The sequence below is a fragment of the Aspergillus tanneri genome, assembly GCF_003426965.1.
Source record: "Aspergillus tanneri strain NIH1004 chromosome Unknown AapTan_6_pilon_pilon_pilon, whole genome shotgun sequence".
Lineage (NCBI taxonomy): Eukaryota > Fungi > Ascomycota > Eurotiomycetes > Eurotiales > Aspergillaceae > Aspergillus > Aspergillus tanneri.
In genome coordinates this window covers 3871581-3891486 of record NW_022984633.1, presented here as the reverse complement: position 1 = coordinate 3891486, position 19906 = coordinate 3871581, and the positions used below count along the sequence as shown (strand labels likewise).

General features: G+C 45.8%; 8 protein-coding genes across 8 annotated transcripts; 5 read left to right on the top strand and 3 right to left on the bottom strand.

Moving 5' to 3' along the window:
* Positions 1-843: 843 nt before the first annotated feature.
* ATNIH1004_009291 (uncharacterized protein) lies at positions 844-2864 on the top strand (the record flags this gene model as incomplete). Its single annotated transcript, XM_033573888.1, has 3 exons — positions 844-1320; positions 1370-2037; positions 2096-2864. The coding sequence occupies 3 exons, from the start codon at positions 844-846 to the stop codon at positions 2862-2864; spliced, it is 1914 nt and encodes a 637-aa protein (XP_033424440.1).
* Positions 2865-3961: 1097 nt separating this feature from the next.
* On the top strand, positions 3962-5330 carry ATNIH1004_009290 (uncharacterized protein; the record flags this gene model as incomplete). The annotated part of the gene is made up of 3 exons (XM_033573887.1): positions 3962-4070; positions 4118-4956; positions 5010-5330. The coding sequence occupies 3 exons, from the start codon at positions 3962-3964 to the stop codon at positions 5328-5330; spliced, it is 1269 nt and encodes a 422-aa protein (XP_033424439.1).
* Positions 5331-6693: 1363 nt separating this feature from the next.
* Positions 6694-7361, top strand: ATNIH1004_009289 (uncharacterized protein; the record flags this gene model as incomplete). Its single annotated transcript, XM_033573886.1, has 2 exons — positions 6694-6808; positions 7168-7361. 2 exons carry the CDS (start codon positions 6694-6696, stop codon positions 7359-7361), a joined length of 309 nt encoding a protein of 102 aa, XP_033424438.1.
* A 91-nt stretch (positions 7362-7452) lies between these two features.
* On the top strand, positions 7453-7738 carry ATNIH1004_009288 (uncharacterized protein; the record flags this gene model as incomplete). Its single annotated transcript, XM_033573885.1, has 2 exons — positions 7453-7548; positions 7604-7738. The coding sequence occupies 2 exons, from the start codon at positions 7453-7455 to the stop codon at positions 7736-7738; spliced, it is 231 nt and encodes a 76-aa protein (XP_033424437.1).
* A 452-nt stretch (positions 7739-8190) lies between these two features.
* On the bottom strand, positions 8191-10352 carry ATNIH1004_009287 (putative phenol monooxygenase; the record flags this gene model as incomplete). The annotated part of the gene is made up of 4 exons (XM_033573884.1): positions 8191-8522; positions 8703-9099; positions 9155-9177; positions 9245-10352. 4 exons carry the CDS (start codon positions 10350-10352, stop codon positions 8191-8193), a joined length of 1860 nt encoding a protein of 619 aa, XP_033424436.1.
* Positions 10353-15040: 4688 nt separating this feature from the next.
* On the top strand, positions 15041-15474 carry ATNIH1004_009286 (DUF4345 domain-containing protein; the record flags this gene model as incomplete). Its single annotated transcript, XM_033573883.1, has 2 exons — positions 15041-15406; positions 15472-15474. The coding sequence occupies 2 exons, from the start codon at positions 15041-15043 to the stop codon at positions 15472-15474; spliced, it is 369 nt and encodes a 122-aa protein (XP_033424435.1).
* A 426-nt stretch (positions 15475-15900) lies between these two features.
* Positions 15901-17273, bottom strand: ATNIH1004_009285 (uncharacterized protein; the record flags this gene model as incomplete). The annotated part of the gene is made up of 4 exons (XM_033573882.1): positions 15901-16529; positions 16576-16885; positions 16944-17142; positions 17191-17273. The coding sequence occupies 4 exons, from the start codon at positions 17271-17273 to the stop codon at positions 15901-15903; spliced, it is 1221 nt and encodes a 406-aa protein (XP_033424434.1).
* Positions 17274-18580: 1307 nt separating this feature from the next.
* ATNIH1004_009284 (DSD1 family PLP-dependent enzyme) lies at positions 18581-19684 on the bottom strand (the record flags this gene model as incomplete). Its single annotated transcript, XM_033573881.1, has 1 exon — positions 18581-19684. The coding sequence occupies one exon, from the start codon at positions 19682-19684 to the stop codon at positions 18581-18583; it is 1104 nt and encodes a 367-aa protein (XP_033424433.1).
* Between the last annotated feature and the right edge of the window lie 222 nt (positions 19685-19906).

Below are 19906 nucleotides of genomic sequence, written 5' to 3'. Positions count from 1 at the left end.
TGGCGATATCGATAGGCCCTCTATCAGTTCTTCCTTGGGCCAAAAGTCAGCCAAAGGAAACTTTATATAATTAGGAGCAAGTCGAAAAAGGAAACTCGTTTACTTCGGCTTCAGATTTCTTCGGCGGTTAATAACACCAGTCCAGACAAGAGGCATGCATAACCCGGCTTCCTTGTCAATTCCCACATCATTGGATTGGTTTAAGTTTCTACCATTCATCCGCGGGACGAACCCGAGGGGGCAACCATCGACCGAACGTTCTCATTAGGTTGACTGAAGAAATAGAAGTGGAGATAAGTCACAAGCGTCAGATGCAAGATGCGTAGCAGCTCAATGGTTAAGAAAAGCCGAGGTCTGGAGATGGTTAACTCAAGATATATGGCTAATCCAACAGACTGTCATCCATGGAGCATGCGAGGGTCAGTGGCCCACCAGATAGATAAACCGGGTCTAAAGATTAAATCTCCTCTTTAATCCACCTTCCCCGGTTTTCCGGTATTATTATTGATGTATAGTCCCCGCCTTACCGAATAATCATTTTACGTGGCTCGCATGCATTTGGAGACAGGAAAAACACACTCCCTAACTATCCGGATACCATGTCTATTTTCCGATCTTACTTGTTTTGTCAGCGTTGGAGTATACTTGGCTATTATCATCGTATGTAGGTTGACTGATTCGTCTATGTTCTATCACTCTGAAATTATGCTGTTAGCTGAGCATAAAACCATGTGGGTCTACAGATGAAAGAATAAATTAAACAGTGAATTGTAATCTGCCCTCCACATACCAGAAACTAAGGCTCACTTCTTCATTATCTTTCTGCTTTCATACAACGCCAATATGTTTTCGGACACTGTCTGTTATTCTCTGCTCGTCTCGGCCGGCTTTTTAATAAACCTACTCCATCCAAACTTGACACAACTACTTCTGTTAGTCGTTTTGTGTGTCACTATTGCTATCGGATGGCTCCTGTCCAGGTTGACAGCAGCAGCATATCTGTGGCGGCGCTTGATTTTACTCCATCCTGAGACCCGGAAGGAATTTATAGGGCAGCCCCTGCTCTTTCCCGCCAGACTGTCCCATGCGCGTAGGTTCCCCGAAATAGAGAGATATAACTATTGGTATGACTACTTTCTGGTGGGGATTCCTGTTGGGCTTCGCGGCCGCATTGGGAATCTCCTCTCCATCGATAATCTCCCAGCATGGGAGCGTCGTTGGGAGAAATGCTGGTTTACTATTGATCCGGCCTATTATCTGGATCGTGGGAGCGGAGATCGATGTCTGGAGGAGAAACTGCATATATTTTTGAAATCAGTGGTTCGCGATCCTCTCTTTGACACTTCAATAGGCTCCTAAGCATTTCTAGGGCGAGAATCCACGAGAATTCCCATACGCATATCTCGTCAGCGTCCCTCGGTTCTTGTGCTTCCAAAAAAGTGCCATCAGCTACTGGTATCTATACTCAGCCAACCACGAGCTGGCAGCAATGATCATGGAAATTAATAACTCCTTCTATGAAAAACGCAATATCTTCTTCCGTCTGACCGGGGATGACCTCTCTGTAGATGATCCACCACGTCCTGCAACGGAGATAACAGCCTCGCCCAGACACACCAACGAACGGATGTCGATTCGTTTCCTATCATCTGCATCCAAAAGCAAGCACTATAAAGGCTCTTGGGAGAAGCTGGTTTTTGGCTCCCCGTTTGAAACGCTAGGGTCATTAATGACAGCTAAGTTTGTCGACCCCCTGTTAGGCCCATCGCTTCAATCCAACCTGAGCTCCAACTCTCCCGAGGGACAAGTCAGAGTGACTAGTCGTCTTGCTTCATGGGGCGAACCTGTTGATCCATTATCCAGCACGGGGTGGTCCATTGCACGTTTTATTTCTCGATGGACTCATGTGGGAGCGCTCTCTGCTCCTCGCATTGTCAAAGAGGCTCTCCGAATCCGTTTGCGAGGCAATTTGCAGTATCTTCAGAGACCAGAGGTTCGAGAGGGAAGTAATCCTCGCAAGGAAACGGAGGTAGAACGGTAAGTACCCTGAAAATGCCTTACTACTAGATGTATACAGGTCTAATGTACTGGACAGAATTTCGGAGCTATTCTTTCGAGAGTATCTCTCTCAACTAGCCTCTCGTTGCTCATCCCCATTATCAATCACCTACCTCCCTCCCAAATCAATCCACTTCGAGCCTATTGTATTTCAATCTCCCATTCCCCCGGCGTCACTCCACCTACAAGTCCTCACTGTCCAACCTCTCACCCCCCGATTCTACACCTCGTTCCTCGAGTACCCGAATCAGAAACATGCCTTCAACACAGAGTCATCCCTCTCTCCCACGAATTCCGACCCAGAGTCCCGCCGTCTCTCCATATCCGACCCGTGCCTCCTTGACCAAGTCCTCACCACAGCGGGACAGGCCCTTGAGTCGGAACTAACCAAGACGTCAGCCCACCATGTACATCACTGGACATCCACTTTCTTTCATTTCTTTATCTCATTTCTACGCAGCTCATCCACACCGTCATTCATGGATCGCTTCTTTGAGCATTTTTCCCCAGCCCCTGATCAAAGAGTCTACCACGCAGCGCGCGCGCATTACCTCCTAGCGTGTCGTCTACCGATTGAGTCACAAGCGATCGTGCAGCTGGGTTTTATTGCAGTGCGGACGATGCTCGTGGACGTTTTTCTGCATGCTGCATATCGTATATGGGCTAGGGAGAGAGCGGTGCAGTGGCTGGTTGAAGCTTCGATCACGCCGGGAGTCGGGGCATTGGTGTATGGTGGGTGGGAAATGGTGCAGAATTACATTGGGGAGTATTATTTGAATCCGTTTGCGTGGGGGGAGGGGTTGTAGACGTGGTGCGAGGATGCTGGTTGAACCTGTTAGTTTTACACTGCGTTCTGCTCAGAAAAAGTGCCTAATTACACTAGAAAGTGATGTTATGTCTATGCTTCGCGTGGTTAGGGTTTAGTTTATCTTAATAAATTTGATCTACCAGCAAGCATGCTTTATATGGTTATAGGAAATATTTTATCGGGTATATTTGTGATGGTTTGGTTGTCTCTGCGCTAGTAGAGATAAAACCACTTGACCTATAAAAAGGTACAAGACGACTGATCGAAGATCAGTCGCATCTAGCGCCCTATATAGTATGTTACAGGTTCAGCCTGTGACAATATTTATGGTTTATTTTTAGACATGTATTTCTAATTTTATTGCATCATATACACAGTTTTAATGGCGCATTTTCATTCTCCTTGACTCCTCAGTATCTATACTCTCCAATGTTCATGCAGTGCATATAGTAGTCTCAAGATAACTGTATTTTACTATTTGGCAACGCATATTTGTAATTCGGATTAATTATCTTGGCTGGTGGAATTAACATATGGCCTTGAGGCACCGCAGAAGGCAGATTAAAAAGCAACCATTCACAAAACACGTAGTTAGAGTGTGCCTATCTCAATTCACTAATATTTCCAAACTCGTTGTCATCGGCCCCACAGGTCATTATGTAAATCAGGGTGACGCTTATGGGGCTAAATTTCTGCTCCATGAAACAGAAACTGGATAATATCAAAAATTCACATCTGCCTTCGGTACTCCTTAGACTGCAAGCTCATTCATTTACTTGGATTACCTGTCAAATGGTGCAGATGATTAGTAAAATTCTATAAAATTATATTTTCAAGTGGATATTTACCCCTTTTATCTCCTTCAAAAATTTTGACTATCGGCATCTATCGGCATCTTTTAGTGGAAATGGTATGAGAAAAAGTGGGTACTTCAGGAGCCCTAAGGAAATTCATCGATAAAGGGATGAAACTGCAAATCCCATAGGCTTAGAAAAAAAATCTAATATATTTTGAGACAAATCAAGTTTCTACTTAAAAGGGTGTTTCATACCCAATTTCTGGAAACCTGCTTTAAATAGCTCTCTTCCTTTCATGATGGACCCTTCAGAATACATTGACGTAAACTTGACGCAAGCGGACCTGCTAGTTCTAAAGGAACTTCTGCAAGAATCAGATCAGAGGGGAAGTATTTCCAGGGAACAAGGTACGTGACATTTGTCGCCTTAATAACATTGACTAACTATGGCTAAGTGGTAGCACAAAGGAGTACAACGAGCAAGAAACTTGCAGCTCTAAATGACCCATCTTCACCTGACTTTGATCCTACTGTCTTCGTCAGCTTGGATCTGAAGGATCTTCAGAATTCACTGCCTTCTTGGGTGGATAAATGGGTCTTGAAGCCATACATCAAGCTTGCGAGGAATGTTGTCCGTATAGAAACGGATGTGGTGATGCTCACTCATCTTCTATTATATTTCACTACCTCTCTACCTAGTGCACTCATCCTATTCCACCACTTTACCTGGGTCCATGGTTTCCTCCATTGGGTCATGCAGTCCTACTATGTAGGCACCTATACTCTGATGATGCACCAACATATCCACATGGGAGGGATTTTGAAACGCAGGTTCCAGTGGTTCGACCAACTATTTCCCTACATCACCGACCCTCTCTTGGGCCATACATGGAATTCTTATTATTACCATCATGTGAAGCATCATCACGTCGAGGCCAACGGACCCAATGATCTTTCTTCAACGATCAGATATCAACGTGACGAATTGTTGGATTTCTTCTGTTACTTCAGCCGGTTTTTCTTCTGTATATGGTGGGAGCTACCTCTACACTTCCTGCGCAAGGGGAATATCCGCTTCGCACTTAAGTGTTGTATCTGGGAGCTTCTCAACTATGCATTCGTGTTCCTTCTATGGAAGCACGTTGGCTGGAAACCCACACTTTTTGTCTTTCTTCTCCCGCTGCTGCAACTGCGGGTTGGGTTGATGGTGGGCAACTGGGGCCAGCACGCATTTGTGGATGAAAATGACCCCAACTCCGATTTTCGATCGAGTATTACACTCATTGATGTAGCAGTAGGTCCAGTCTTCCTCTCTGTATAATCGTTTAGATTTCTGATCGCAATCAGAGTAACCGCTTCTGCTACAATGATGGCTACCATACGTCTCATCATCTTCATCCGCGCCGACATTGGCGCGACCACCCTATCGCGTTTCTTCGAGACAAGGACCGCTACTCTGCTGAACATGCACTCGTGTTCCGCAACATCGACTACATCATGATCACGGTGATGTTGTTCAGGAAGGACTATAAGTATCTGGCTAAATGTTTGGTCCCAATGGGGGAGCAGATCGGGATGAGTCTGGATGAGATTGCATGTATGCTGCAAAAGAAGACCCGACGGTTTAGCGAGGATGACATTCGACGCAAATTTGGGAAATTGGAATAGGCCAAATAGAGGATGGTAGAGCATTTTGCATTATACAAAACGCATTTATTCCCTCCAGGACCCAGCCGGATGGCCCTTAGGAAAGAATTGTTACCTACATCCTTCATCTCCATCCAGTTGATTCATTTCAAGCTAACGGTCTAAGAGCCAGGAGCACCAACTCTGGAGACTTATACTCATTCTCTCTAGGCGGTTGTGGGTTTATGTTTAGAGACAGATAGACTAGCCAGTTCAAGATAGCACCAGATAGCACAGTGGTATAGGTTCCTGCTGAGGATATAAAAATACGATTGTGGTTAAGGATGAGACGTACGCGAGAACCATGAATCTAGAAAATCCTGTTTAATCCTGTTTCCAGACACAAAAAAAAAACTCCTCCGCTATGATCCTGTAGGTTTACATGTCCAATTCTATGCCACTCAACATGGAACTAGACCAAGTACTTCAGATTTCTCTTCAATGCACTTTACCTGGCAACACTTTATGTATCCATGTCCTTTGAATGTGGGACCTGTCTAATCATGGTTCGAGCTCTAATATTAGGATCGGGATTGAGTCCAAGCACAATTTGCCAATTAAGCATGTCTCCTAGAATGATTGCATTCGCGATTGACTTTTCTTGTAAACTTCCATTGGTTTATGTACCTCGAGACTATGCTAAAGAAATAACAAAATAGTATTACTAAAAATAATTCCTATAAAGATGTACCAAACCTTATTTCTTTAAGACCCAGCCATCCAATGTCCAGGTAAAGGCCAGCTCCCCTCACGTACTGCTTAGAAGCATGGGCTGTCTAGCGCATAGCCAGCGCTTAGAGAGTGGTTGATACTCAAGACTCATGCATGACAATATTAGTACAGCCTAGTCAAAATACAGGGGTGAACAAATTAATAAGATGTTGAGGCCCCAGTGGAGATTGCCTGAGCATTTTTGGACAAAATGGGCAGCGGCACACTGGGAACCTGGTGCTGGTCCCTAGTTTTTATATGTACTACATATATAGATAGCATAATATTTGATTCTGTAATTTTCCACAAATTAAATGCGATTATTTTTACGGAGACCAACCATTTTTATGTACTATTTATTCAGTGAATAGTTCCGTCCCGTCAACCAATTCCAGGAGATTTCGTCCATTTCGATTTTTTATAGACCGATGAATTTGCCCAAACCTCTAAACAATACAGATCATCCATGCAAATACAATACAAATATGACTGCTAGATAGTCCGTATGGTTATTTTAGCAGATGGTGAAGCAAAATACATGCTCAAATGATCCCAGTAGTAAGCATCGGATCTCAAATAATTGATCAATTCAGTTGATCGATATTCATCATCACCACTAACACCACCCCACATCATGTCGGACACATCGCATTTGAAGGACCGGCTGCCTCGTCTGGAGAATGCCGTCCACGCCTTTATGTCCAACCCTATCCCGACGCCTTTGCGTCCTCTCACAAGCACTCGAACAAGTTCGGAAGATGAAATGTCCGAAATAGACCCATAGCAGGTTTGGGATTCTCCTCAAAACTAGCGAGGGCCACCACATTACACATCGAAATCGGATCTTACCCCGTGGGGACGACAATATCTTCCTCTTCTGCTAGTTCCAGTCTCCTTGAATGCACCACAGTTGATAGGTGAATTGTCTTTCCGACATCCACTCAGGCAATAATTCTATGGGAGGTCTAGTAAGAAAAAGTGGATCCCATTGTTCCTCTACTGCATAAATCGAATTTTTAAAACTTTCCTTATGGGCTCTGTATCGACAGGAGACTGCCTGGGCCTCGTCACAAAGGCTCTCGTTATAACTGTTTACCTGCCGTTATAGTCATGTCTGATACGGAATGTCTGCTCAACCTGAGCAAGAGTCGACCGGCGCTCATACAGCGCTACAAGAACGCTATCCAAAATACCTTCACTAGCGCCAACCTATGGCAGGCACACAGCTTCCGACTCCTTCAAGCCGCTTCTGTCTACGTCACCTGCTTTCGCAATCACACCGAAGTATCGGCCTACATCTAGGCCCTAACCACCGTGATCATCGGTAACGCGCGTAAGATGAGTCCCCATCACGACGGTGCGACCCCTAAGATTCAAGTCTTTTAAGATCGAAATGCGCCGCAGGCTGTGGTGGCACCTCTATGTTCGCGATATGCGTGCATCCGAGCAGCAGGGGACATCGCCGGAGCTATTTCGCGTGCCATTCGAAGTGCGCTTACCCCCTGAACATCAACGACGAAGACATCTCTCCTGCATTGACTTAGCCAGTGCGCGAACGTCTCGCGGTCACGAAGATGACGTCCGCCAATATCCGCTATGAGACCATCCGCACGGTATGGCATATGCAGCGAGACCTAAAGGCAGCCCGTGTCTTCGTGGCGCCGACTGTCGGTGCATGAACACATGGGATGAGATCAGCGCTCGTCGTCACTCGCACCCACAAACCGACTACATTTGTGCTAATAAAGTCATCTGCTCGGAAATGCAGTCAGGTATGCTCTGTTTGTCAATATATCCAACAGTGCCTTGGGTACATTGAGCGACTTCTCTGGGCCTGGTCGTGAACCCCTCGAATTTTCTTGTACTTTCGCCCTTGCCCCATTTCACATGAAATGACTTACGGAAAAATTCTTCAAAATAGTTCATTTACTAAGATCAACGTTATGTCTGCATGCTATACAGGGACTAGATGGTCCTAGCTACGATTGTAATATCTACCAAGTATTATCCACCACAAACACACCGCTCCTCTCTCTAGATCGATCACAAGAAGATATAAGGGACAGATATTCGATCAAATCACATCATATAACCAGCATCTATTTTGCTATCTAGTAGTATAATTCTATCTTTACACAGTTCTCACGCACCGTTCCAAATATCTCTTGATTCGCTCGACGTCATCCAATGCAGCAATCGTTCCAACGCATCCATCAGGCCGGATGACCGCTAAAGCTCCTTTGGCTGTATCAACGCCGTATGTACTGTACGCATCTTCGACATGCTGGCCACTGTGGAAGCGCATTTCAGAGTACTTCTTCAGCGCCGGAGGCACATCACGCCATGTGAATGCCTTATCAAGACGAGGATAGATGACGACTTGCTCAACCACAGATTTAGGGAAGCTGGGAAGGATAGATGATCCAAGAATGGTCAATGTCTTCGCTGATGTGCCCCAGGGATCTAAGAGGTCAGACGAAGTCAGACAGAGAATCCGAAATCGACCAGTGGAGGGGAAATCTGTTATGATTTATTAGCCAAGTTATTATGCCGTCGACCATGCATTAGAAACTATACCATCCTGCAAATGAAAGTGGGTTCCATCAGCATATTTTTTTACCTGCACATCCAGCAATCTTCTACCTGGTCGAAGAGTGCCGAGTAGATATTCTGTCCCTTGAATAGGATCACTGCAGCCGGTATCTTGTTTCTGCTCTACAATCTGATTATCGGTATATTCGATGCCACATCCAGAAGTAAATCCATTCCCGGTCTTGAAGACCCCCAAAAATTGCTCATGAGTTAAGCCTTCGACGCCATCCTCAGCAGGGCCAATCTTTCCTGAGAACATAGATGAATATAAACGATCGAATTCAATCAGTTCCTGTGCTATTGTATGACGTTCCAGGTGATACGTGTCAAGGACAGCATCCGGGTTCCCTGCATTGGCCGAGTCTGGGATAAGACCAAGAACGGAATAGGCCAGCTTCCACGCTAGATTATACGAGTCCATCATAGACACATTCATACCTTGGCCAGCCTAATTGTGCCACATGTTAGGTAATAACTTCTTACTAGAAATATACATGGCTTACCTTAGGACTGTGCGTATGACACGCTGAAAAGTTGGCCAGTTAGCGCCAGTTAGCGAACGCCTCAATATATGTGTTGTAAATGCACCTTACCATCTCCTACAATATAAAAACGGTTAATGCCTCTCGAATCCTTTACTGTAAAGCGATCTGCCACTCGCTGGCCTATTTGATATGCTGTCCACCAGTCGATTGATGAACCCTCTTTCGGTCGAATGTAATACGGCTGAAAGGCATCGGCTGCTTGTTGAAAGATCCTCTCTAGGGTAATCTTGTCTCTCCGTTCTCTGGTAGACTCTTGGCTTGGGTTCACAGATCCATTTGATATGTCCTTCTCCACACCTGCGTCTTCCGGCACCTGGACGTACAGGCGTGTTAAGTAGTCCCCAGTAGCGATACGCTCGCGTGGAATAACCATGACTGATCCTGCTGGTGAGTGGATGCCGCAGGCCCTTCTAATATCGGGGAAATTTGTATCCACGACAAAATCAACCACGCCCCAAATATGGTCGGTTGACTCGCCAACAAATTCAAGTCCCATACAGCGTCGTACCACCGAATGAGCACCATCTGCACCAACCAGATATTTTGAACGTATCGTTTTACGTTTTCCGTCTGTTTCAACGTCTGCAACAACCGGAAATTCCGAATCCCCCGCTTCATCAATCCTCACATCTAGGAGATTGGTCTTCCACTGGACTCCCCGTTTTGAATATCGATGCAAATCTGCCTCCAGAATTCGCTCGATGCGACCTTGATGAATGGTAACAATATGACGATATCGCGCCGGAACAGCCACAACCTCAACAATCGTGGTCCTCTCGATCGCTTCCTCCTTGTTATTGGACGGATTCCAGATAGCCGCTTCCGCTATGTGACACCCATCGTTCAGGATTTCATCTAACAACCCCAGAGACTTAAGCACTTCTAGAGTACGGGGTTGAAGACCGTCTGCCTGTCCGGATTTCAGGGTACTAGACTTTGCGTCGATACACAACAAGGAGTCATCGGTCAAGCCGTACCGCGCTAGAAGCACATTCAGGATTAGACCCGCTGGGCCGGCCCCAACAACGACTACCTCATACTTCTCGGACTCTGTATCTGGTGTGAAAGCCGGGGATAGGCGAGGTAATGGAGGAGCGAAAGAAGGAAGAACGCGAAGGTCCCGCGATGGAGCGGCATATTCGGTGAAGGAAGGCATAGCCAATAAGAGGAATGGCGGAACACAGAAACGAAATTACCAGATCAGACCCACTAAGGATCAAAAATCGATTGAGCTATAAGGGCTATCACTCAGTTAAATAGTACCTCAGCTGGCAAATACATATCCTTTCCGGTGGGGCGCGGTATGATGGTTTTTAAATTAGTAAAAGTTAGTCCCACGTCACGTCGTACAGAGTAAACGTAAGGCTGCTTACTATTGTCATATCTAGTTGGGATTCAGTTCTTGTTCCTAGTGGTTGTCCATGTTACATAGCTCCATCTCCACTTGGTTCAAGATGAGTCGACAACGCGCCAGGATCCAATGCTGACATCAGCTTACAGATATTAACTTAGCTAACTAAATGCGATAGTTAGGACCAGCTGACAAAAGTTTTGGGGGGTGGTATAGTTTCCTTTTTTGTATAACTATAGTGGTGTATGGCTTTATGACTGCGAGTTTTTTAATATATAGGTTTGTTTGCTTTGCTTGTATAGTCCGCGGGTGTATATAACTGCTCCCCTAAGCTCATTTGAGCGCTCATCTAGTCATTAAAATTCCATCGTAGAATGCGATAGGCACACTGATCGTTATTGCCAGGCAGGTTCCCCCACCGTGGTAACGCCGAATCTGGACTAATCCAGGGCCTCTTGGGACTATGGTCAGCCCCCTGTAACTAGTTCTGCAGCCAAGAATGTTGATTATAGTGATCTGGATGCTTATTCGTGGATTGACGATATAGTCTGAAATCACACCTTCCTAGTGTGGGTAGATCCCTGATTCCACGGATGCAATTTAATTTGTTGAATCACTTAGCTGGCCTCTTTCCCATTACTACCGCGCCCTAGTCCCCTTAAATACCGCAGATAAGTCACCCTAGGTGCGCGGAATCAAACACTTTTGCTACCGTTCTCTCGGATACTTTTACTTCCAGTACGTCTCTATTTTATTAACCGCATTTGGGTGTCCTGTACTGTTGGTGTTCAAGTATATATATTTTCTGTCATGCAGGTTACAGGTCGGGTGGCACCGTTCTAGAGGTGAGACGCCCCGCTAGTCAATCACATGACCTATTTTACTGTTTCCTCTGTATATAATACACAAGATTAATTACCTAGCAGATGACCTTTTCAGCCTTCTAACCATGAAATTTAATACCTTAATTATAAGTACTTGGTAAGTACTTTCTAACTGATTCTTAGCCACTTATTCAGTACTTATATCAAATATTCTGCCTCAAGTAATTAGTTGTTAACTAAGAAAATATAAGAAAAAGCTGTAAGAATATCTCTTAAATACATTTAAAAATTATCTTAGCTTTATTAGTTAAATAAAGTTAATTTGTTCCCAAGTGGTTATAAATCAGTTAAGAAGTACTTGAACGGTAGATAATTGAAATCAAATTTCACGGTATATAGTACAGTATTTAAAAGCTCAGGTGCCTCGCCCCTGCTGCCAAGACCTGTGGGGCGGGCGCGCGGCTTCTCGCAAGGTGTACATGACCTGTGTACTCTGCTTCTATTGAATGGGTGGCCGGGTGGCCGCTACTACTAAAAGCTAGCTTACATAAATGATGACTAAGCGAGGTCGAAACCGGGGGCAGGCGCCCATGCTTGGCAATATGCTCTAACATACTCTCTGTCATGTCTTAGTATCCTGAACTCTCTCTATTAGTAAGGAAAACATTTCCAAATCTACCTTCTCTTATAGGAAATATTGCTGAAAAGTCGTCTCCTACACCCGTAACAATGATCGCATAGTATCTGGCCTCCTTGGCTACTGCAGTAGATAGAGCTACCTATAGGCTGTCATACAAGAGTACAGTCGCCAACGCACTTGTTCTTCAACGCGCGTATGCAAAGCTGAAGTATATGCTTAAAAATGTCCAGCTGCTTGCAGGTGCCCAGCCAGCCGATAATGCTCCACGCACTAACGACGTCTCTCAGCCAATCCATACTCCAACACGGGCAACAGGGCGTTACCGATCTCGCCACCACTGCTTAAAGCTGCATTGGTGCGATGGGGCGGGTGCACCCGGCCTACGAATCCTGGTGCGCAACTAAGCTTTTCGATAAAGTGCAGAGCTTGATCCAACATGTCTCTGGAGCTACCAAAATTTAGATCTGTACGGTTAAACTCACCCGAGTAGAGATATCAACGTAACTGCGAGGTAGTCGTGGGTACAGCAACTGCGGAACGGCAGGAAGGCTCGGGTGATCAGTAACCAGTTCTCTATACTAGTCCACTTGGTCGGAAAGTCGAAAAGGCGCGGTTCCTTCCAGAGACATTCTAGGTAGGAAAGAAGCAGAAAGTGCCTAAGTTGCGGAGCTTTGCTTACTGTAAGCTCCCACCGTGCAACGGACACGAATGTCTTTCTACAAGGCAAGTACTACTTGCAGATTCAAGACAGAGCTCTATAACCTTCATTGCCGTGTCATCTAGTGTTCTCGAGGCTAAAGTTTTAGACACGTCCGATGTGGCTGCACCTTACCCCTCAGTTGTTTCTTCTACAGTGGAGACCATGATAGAGCTAAATGCTAAGGATTGCTCTACATACACTAACTACTACAGCCCGCACGCTTCCTGCTACAATGATTGCCTGAGTATGGTGTAGGAATGGAAATACCTGGAATAACTACAACAGAACAAGCCTAGCAGAGAAGGAACGAGCAGTAGAGGTGGGAGAGGCGCTGGGCCCTGAACAGTCGAGCATCTCGGGCAGCATTCTAATCTAGGATAAATCACCTCCCAACCGAGCTTCCCTGAATCCGTCTTAGAATGTTCACTAACCCCAGCGGCCAACGAGAAAGGGTAACACAGACCACAGTAACAAGCACTTAGACTATGCAGACCACACTAACCAGTATTCTGATCGGACAGATTACTCGCAGTCAGATTAATCGCAGATTAATAAATCAAGAAAACTGGAGAGTAAAGATGGAATCGACACTGGCAGCGTGCGGCACCCACGGTCAGCCCTTCAATTACCTAGCCCGACTAGTAGCAGGAAGATACTGTTGCTGTACGAAGGGCTCTCACTGGCAGAACGGAGCGTACTAAACCAGGGCCAGGGAAATTGTCCTTAATGCCTTTCTGGCGTCGGTTAAGCACCGGGGGTACTGATCGGTATCCCTGCGGGACAGCCCAGCGAAATAGTGCAATGTCTATACTTCTACTCACCCTACGAAGAACTGCGAGCTCGATACTGGTGTGATACCCAGTTGCATCCGCGTACCTGCAGCAGGCACTGGGAGATATTAAAGTGAAGTGAAATCGGCCTGGATCCTCTTGGATACGGGACGGCTGACCAACATGGCCACTTTACCCGAGCCAGGAGACCCTGCAAGTGATGACGACAACGACAATAACAGGTGCAGTTAGGTTCTCTTATGGTTTCCAACAGCGCCAATAAAGGGCCCCCAGCCATGGAAAAGGCCGGGGATGTCGTGGTTGCTAACGTCACTAGAAATCAATTATATCCTCCCTTTCCCTCCATTTGCCGTGTCGAACCGGCCATTCGTTTCCAATTCAACGTTCTACATGTTTCAATTGTGACGGGCGCTGGGGGCTACAAACGGTGGTCAGAAAACGCGTGGCGTGACAATCGTGTGGGAAACATATACTTTAACATCGTGAGACTTGGGATGATGGCAACCTGGAGACACCCGTTGGATTTGAGCAGTTTAACTTGACGGATTTAATTGATTCGAGCGTTTGACATGGCTTCTGCTCTCTAACTTCCATCTGTGTGTACTCACTGGCCACTGGGCTTTTTGGCCGTCGGCGACCCTTGAAGAGCCTTCTTCGGAGGGCTAGAATATGGTATAATGCTATTTCTCTCTTTCACTCCCTTTATATGCAACACAACTATTACTTTTCCTCTAAAATAACATGGGCTTATAGTCTCCAACATACAGTAGTAGAGCTACTCATACTGATTTGAGATATATATAAGCAGTTATAGCGGACTCTATCTTATATCCTTCATTTTAAAACTGACGCTGTTACAATAATTTCATGGAACTCTACGGCAGTGTGCCGTCGCAACTGAACGACTCCCGATATAAGGAATGAATGTGACAATGCGAACTACCTCATTTGTTTTCTTTCTCTGCAGTTCATGCAACTACGTTCAAAAATTACTCATACTAGTGTCAATGTATAGACATGCTTACGCTTCGAGATCAAGTATAAGAGCTAATCGGTGTTCTCTTTTTCTTGATTAATATTAACTCTCGAGTTCTTATGTAGGTCGTTCAGCAACATAAATGTTTTTTTTTTTTTTGGTTGCTTGGTTAGACTATCTGATAGCGTCAGAAAGTCTAACTATAGCTACTACTGGAGGAGAAACATTATATCTGCTATAAAATCAGGGGAATTGATACGTAGGGCTCTCTAATGGATTTGGATATGGATACGCATGGATATGCAAAGGACCGAACGGAAAGTGGCTCAAACTAATTTTATTGTCAAGGGCTGACTTAGACCCTCAGACATCGGAACAGGTATGTTCCGAAATTACCTAATCTGGTAATTCGTCTGAGGGCCTTTATTACATCAGCATTTCCATTGACACGAATCATCCAAAGACCAGGACCCAACTCATCTGCAACCGAGTACTCCTCTTCCATGCTATCCACCTTCCTTCGAATATCATTCCCGCACTACCCAACTTAGATAACATCAACATGGCCTTAACCATTCAATCCTCAATACTATTTCCAACGACCCTCAAAGCCTGCTCAATGTTCGCCATGCTCACCGGATCAATGGACGTCATCTTCGGAGCAGACATGATAACCTCTGCAGCAGGGCCTCTTCCGCTCGGATCCCCGGCCATCACGCTGCTAGACAGTCAGATTCGATACTTAGGAGCCATGTGGGCCGGGTATGGCGTGATGCTTTGGTGGACGAGCAATGATTTACAGACCAGAAAGGCTCCGCTAGACCTCCTTGCTGGTATCATGTTTGTTGGTGGGATTGGACGTCTGGTATCGGGGATGAGGTATGGGTTTAGTGCGAACTGGGTTAAGGGGGCTATGGTTTTTGAGTTGGTAGGGCCGGTGGCTATGTATATGCTTTGCTAGTGAAGATTGTGCTATTGATCTAGGTGATAAAGTGAGATGTCCCAGTATTATATATCAAGGCTTGATTCAGTGGACAATAGAGTTTCATATATGGAATCATTTCGCAGAATGCTAGATTGATTGGAATTTAATCTGGTGTCTATCTTGTATAAAACGTCAATTTCTCAAATTAGAATTACACCGATCCCAGCGATAAATAAATTCCTGGCAAGCGGCTAGAACAAGTCCTACAGAAACCAAGACGATCATTACCAGGATCCCTCTTGGGTAGCTATAAATAATAAGAAATTAGCATGTTAATACAGCACAACTGTATAGGTCCATACAATTCTGATGCTTCGTTGTGACGAAATATTTGTGCCCCTGCCATAAGACCACTTGTAGCGGTCATTACAACTAATAATAGTCAGTATGGGAACATTAGCTCAAGAGATGCGTCTTACACATTCTATAAGTTCATGTTAACAGTTTTCACTATCGGTGGACGGAATGACATACGCAACACTTATACTCCTTTCTGCCGCGCTTCTGCAGTTGATTTGGATCCACGCATTATGAATAGGATGATAGCCCACCGCCAACCCATTGACCAGAGTCCATAGAACGATTCGATTCCAACGACTGACATGTGGCTGAATAGTTCTCAGCAGAATGAGTGCAGTGAGATAGGCTGCAACAGCAATTATTACTATAAGACCATGTCTCCTTGTCTTATCACTCAACCATGCAAAGAGAAAGATGACAGGAAGGGTTGCGAAGCTTCCAATAGCAGCAAGGGCGTTTGATTCAATTCGTGAAAATCCCAACGACATTATAATACTTGGGGTATAGGTTATAAGGGGACTCCATGTGGAAAACACGCACGCGGTGGCTAGAAAATGTGGCCATTTGTGTATGTTGGTTAATGTTTTCCACACGTCCTTGGGGGAGATTTTCTCGTCATGAGCATTGTCATTGACTAGATTATTCGATTCCTCTTTCTGGTCGGGACTGTCATCACTCAGTGCAGTTTGCTGCCGCTTATTGCGGGTCTTCTCTTTTAGAAAAAGAAGTAGACATATGGATACCACAATTGAGAGTATCCCTTCAACTATGCGCAATCAGACATAGTCGGTCCATTATTCGAAGATACTAACCTAGGAAAATCCACTGCCATCCGGCAAGGTTACCCTTTCCATCCAGTTTAAGCAATGCCGCTCCTAGGAGCGGTGATACTGCGCTACCGCCAAACATACCGAAAAAGAAGACAGCGATGCGCTTTGTCAGTTGCTCCTTCGTATACCAAGTCGACAACGTATACATAGCGCCGGGAATAAATCCCGACTCAGTGAGACCGAGAATTGTTCTTGTGACGAGGAAATCCACGCGATTCTGAACAAATATTTGCATGCTCGCCACGGTCCCGAACGCCAATACCTGGGTGCCGATCCATCGTCGCGGTCCAACCTGTATAATCCCAGTTATACTTATTTCTTTATGAAGCAGTACTTGTTGGCTTCCATACCCGCTGAAGTATAAGATTCGAAGGGATTTCCAAAACCACGACTCCCATAAACATCAGCTGGTTCCCCAGGTTGATTGTATTCCGATCCACGGAAATAGTGTCCGCGAAGCCGCCAGTCAAGGCACTGCCGATATTGGTTCGATCTAATTGGTATACTGCGAAACAGATCACAAGCAGTGGAAGAACTTGGTAATCGGCACTTTTAATGGTTAGCTAGTTTTGTGGTAGTGGGGTTCTGGAGGATCACATTTTTCGAGTTTCATGAGAGGTGATTTTATGCCCACTGGGCTGAGAACTAGAGCGGGATTCGTTTTCTATATCCTGCAACATATTGAATCATAGAGGAGAAGGTTTCAGGTGGGAAAAATTTCTAGGAAGTCATTGTTTTATCTGGGGCGCTTTACAGGGACCTTGGCGACCAGATAGACCGTGAGAACCTTCGGGGAGATAAGACATATTTGACTCGCAGTTCCATTATCGACTGTTTGATTACAAGGCAGTTGGCCACCTGGTCGGAAGGGATTTTATAATGGCAAGAATACTGTTAGCGAAGAAATTGAGGGCGTCTGGATTCAGTACCTCGTCAATAGCTACGGCTTGTACACAGCGGCCTCGTTTAAAAATAGTGTAAGTATTCCTCCTCTGTCCGGGAGAATATCCATAATATATTTACATGCTAGACATCTGCATACACGGCTCAGCCAGGAATAAATAGCAGTACCATCGGATCTGCGTACAGAGCAGGTTTTTCTAGGAATTATCTGTATAAAAAAGGAGCGGGTATTGGAGCGGCTTATAGTAGCAAGGCAGGGTCAGAATAAACTGCAGCCACTAGCTTCTTTCCTGTGAAAATAGCCTATCGCGGAGCCACCTGGCGGAGATTTTTGTGTTAATAACTGCAGCGAGTTCTCCACCTGCAGGTGGGATAAAATGATCGACGGCAAGGGGTGCTGTCTGGTCCGGGACCGGACTAACAGCATGCTCCAGAGTCCGCACGTAGGGATTAAACTAAGGAAATTAATTATAACTTCTGTATAGTATGTTGTCAGCCACCTAATACTCCCTCGCCCACAGACCACGTTCCGTCTCATTGTTGAGGAACCAATACATGCTATAACCAGGATCTGCTATATCTAACAAACAGTGGTAGATCCAGCCCTAGGACTACATTTACCTAACCTTAGAAATAAGCAAATTGGATGATGGTGCCAATGGCGGAAAAGGTGAACAAATTATTTAGCCAATAACTTCTAAAAAACAGACAACCCTAGTACCGGTCCAACAGAGACTTTTCGGCCAGCCCAAGTAATGGTAAGCAACGTGACAATCTATGGCCGCGGTGGCAGCACCAACTATCCACCTCGGTGGAGAGCAACAGGATGCCGCAATAAGAACAGCTTTTTAACTAGTCTTGGTGGAAAAGCAGGACTCCCGCCTGGGGGTTGGCATTTATACCACGGCATATTTAATACGGTCACCTGCAATGGGCAGATATAGGGAAAATACTATCTTAGCGCTGGTGTTTACCCCCAAGGAGGAGACAAGAGGCCATGGGGTCCTTTGTTGAAATAAAAGTGTAAATTGGAACTGACAGAATGAGCTCCGACATGAAATAAACAGAGCGGGGCATGCCGTGACTATTGGACCTTCCCTCTCGAATCGACGGGCCAAATTTCCTCGATGACACCTCCCCGATGAGCGTAATAGAAGTCATGCAGATTCACCGTGGGGTCGATATGACTCGGAACCATCTCAACACGATCACCCACTGAAAGCGGCGGTGTACCATCTTCCCAGCTGAGCGAGCCATGCTCGTCACCAAGAACTCCATAACTATATCTGGAGTCCTTGCACTCCGCTAACCCACTGTCTGTTGTCAACGACTTCAAACCGCTATCAATCGTCACCGATCGGGGACCTTGTTTGCTGAGCACCGTTGACAAGATAGTGAGACTGTACGAATAAAATGAACCCACAGCCCGTTGGTAGTCCGTATCCATGAAGATGAAAGACCCAGGTTGGAGCTCTGTCACGCCGGGCACGGTGGCACAGAACTCTGCGGTGCCTGTTCCACCGGTGGTGACCACTTCGATGTTAAAGCCTGCGTTGCGCAGCGTGTCCGCAGTACCAGTCAGGATCTTCATAGACTGCAGACATTGAGTTTTCCGGTCTTCCCTATCATGCACATGCTGCAAATGACCCTCGTAGCCTTGCACCCCAATCAGCTTCAGATGCTTCAGTCCGTCGATATGTCGCGCCAGGGCCACGGCCGAATCTCCCGGCTGCACTCCAGTCCGATGAAGTCCAACGTCGAGATCGATCAACACCATGATCGGGTCTTTGATGCCCGCGTTCTCCAACGCCTCGTTGATGGCAGTTGCACCGACTTCGCTGTCCACCACGATCCTAATCTTTCGATGTTTGCGAAACAATTCCACCAGTCTCTTGACTTTGGCTTCGCCGATGATCTCGCACGTAATGAGCAAGTCGTCAAATCCAGCAGCGGCAATCACTTCTGCCTCGCTTACTTTGGCTACGCAGCCTCCCTTTGCGCCCGCAGTGGCCATCTTTCGCGCGAGGATCGCGCTCTTGGTTGTTTTGAGATGAGGGCGGATATCGAGTTCAGTAGGTAAGAGCTTGTCCATCAGCTTTTTTATGTTGGCCTCGACAAGATCGAGATCCACGATCATGGATGGCGTATCTAGCTCATCGATCCTGTTGCCGACCTCGGGGGAGTACATGTTGAGTTCAAAACGGAAGTCTGAATCTATGAGATTCAGAGCTGTTCTGCTGTCTAGTGTGTCTGTAAAGGTTTCGGTCGGGAAGAGCGGGGTCGCAATTTATAAATTTGCAAGAGACGCAAGGGGGATAGATTCTGGCCCTTAAATCAGGATCAACAAAGCCCCCTCATACCGTAACATCCAGATCGTAACCCGCTGAATAACTGCAATCGGATGCTGGGA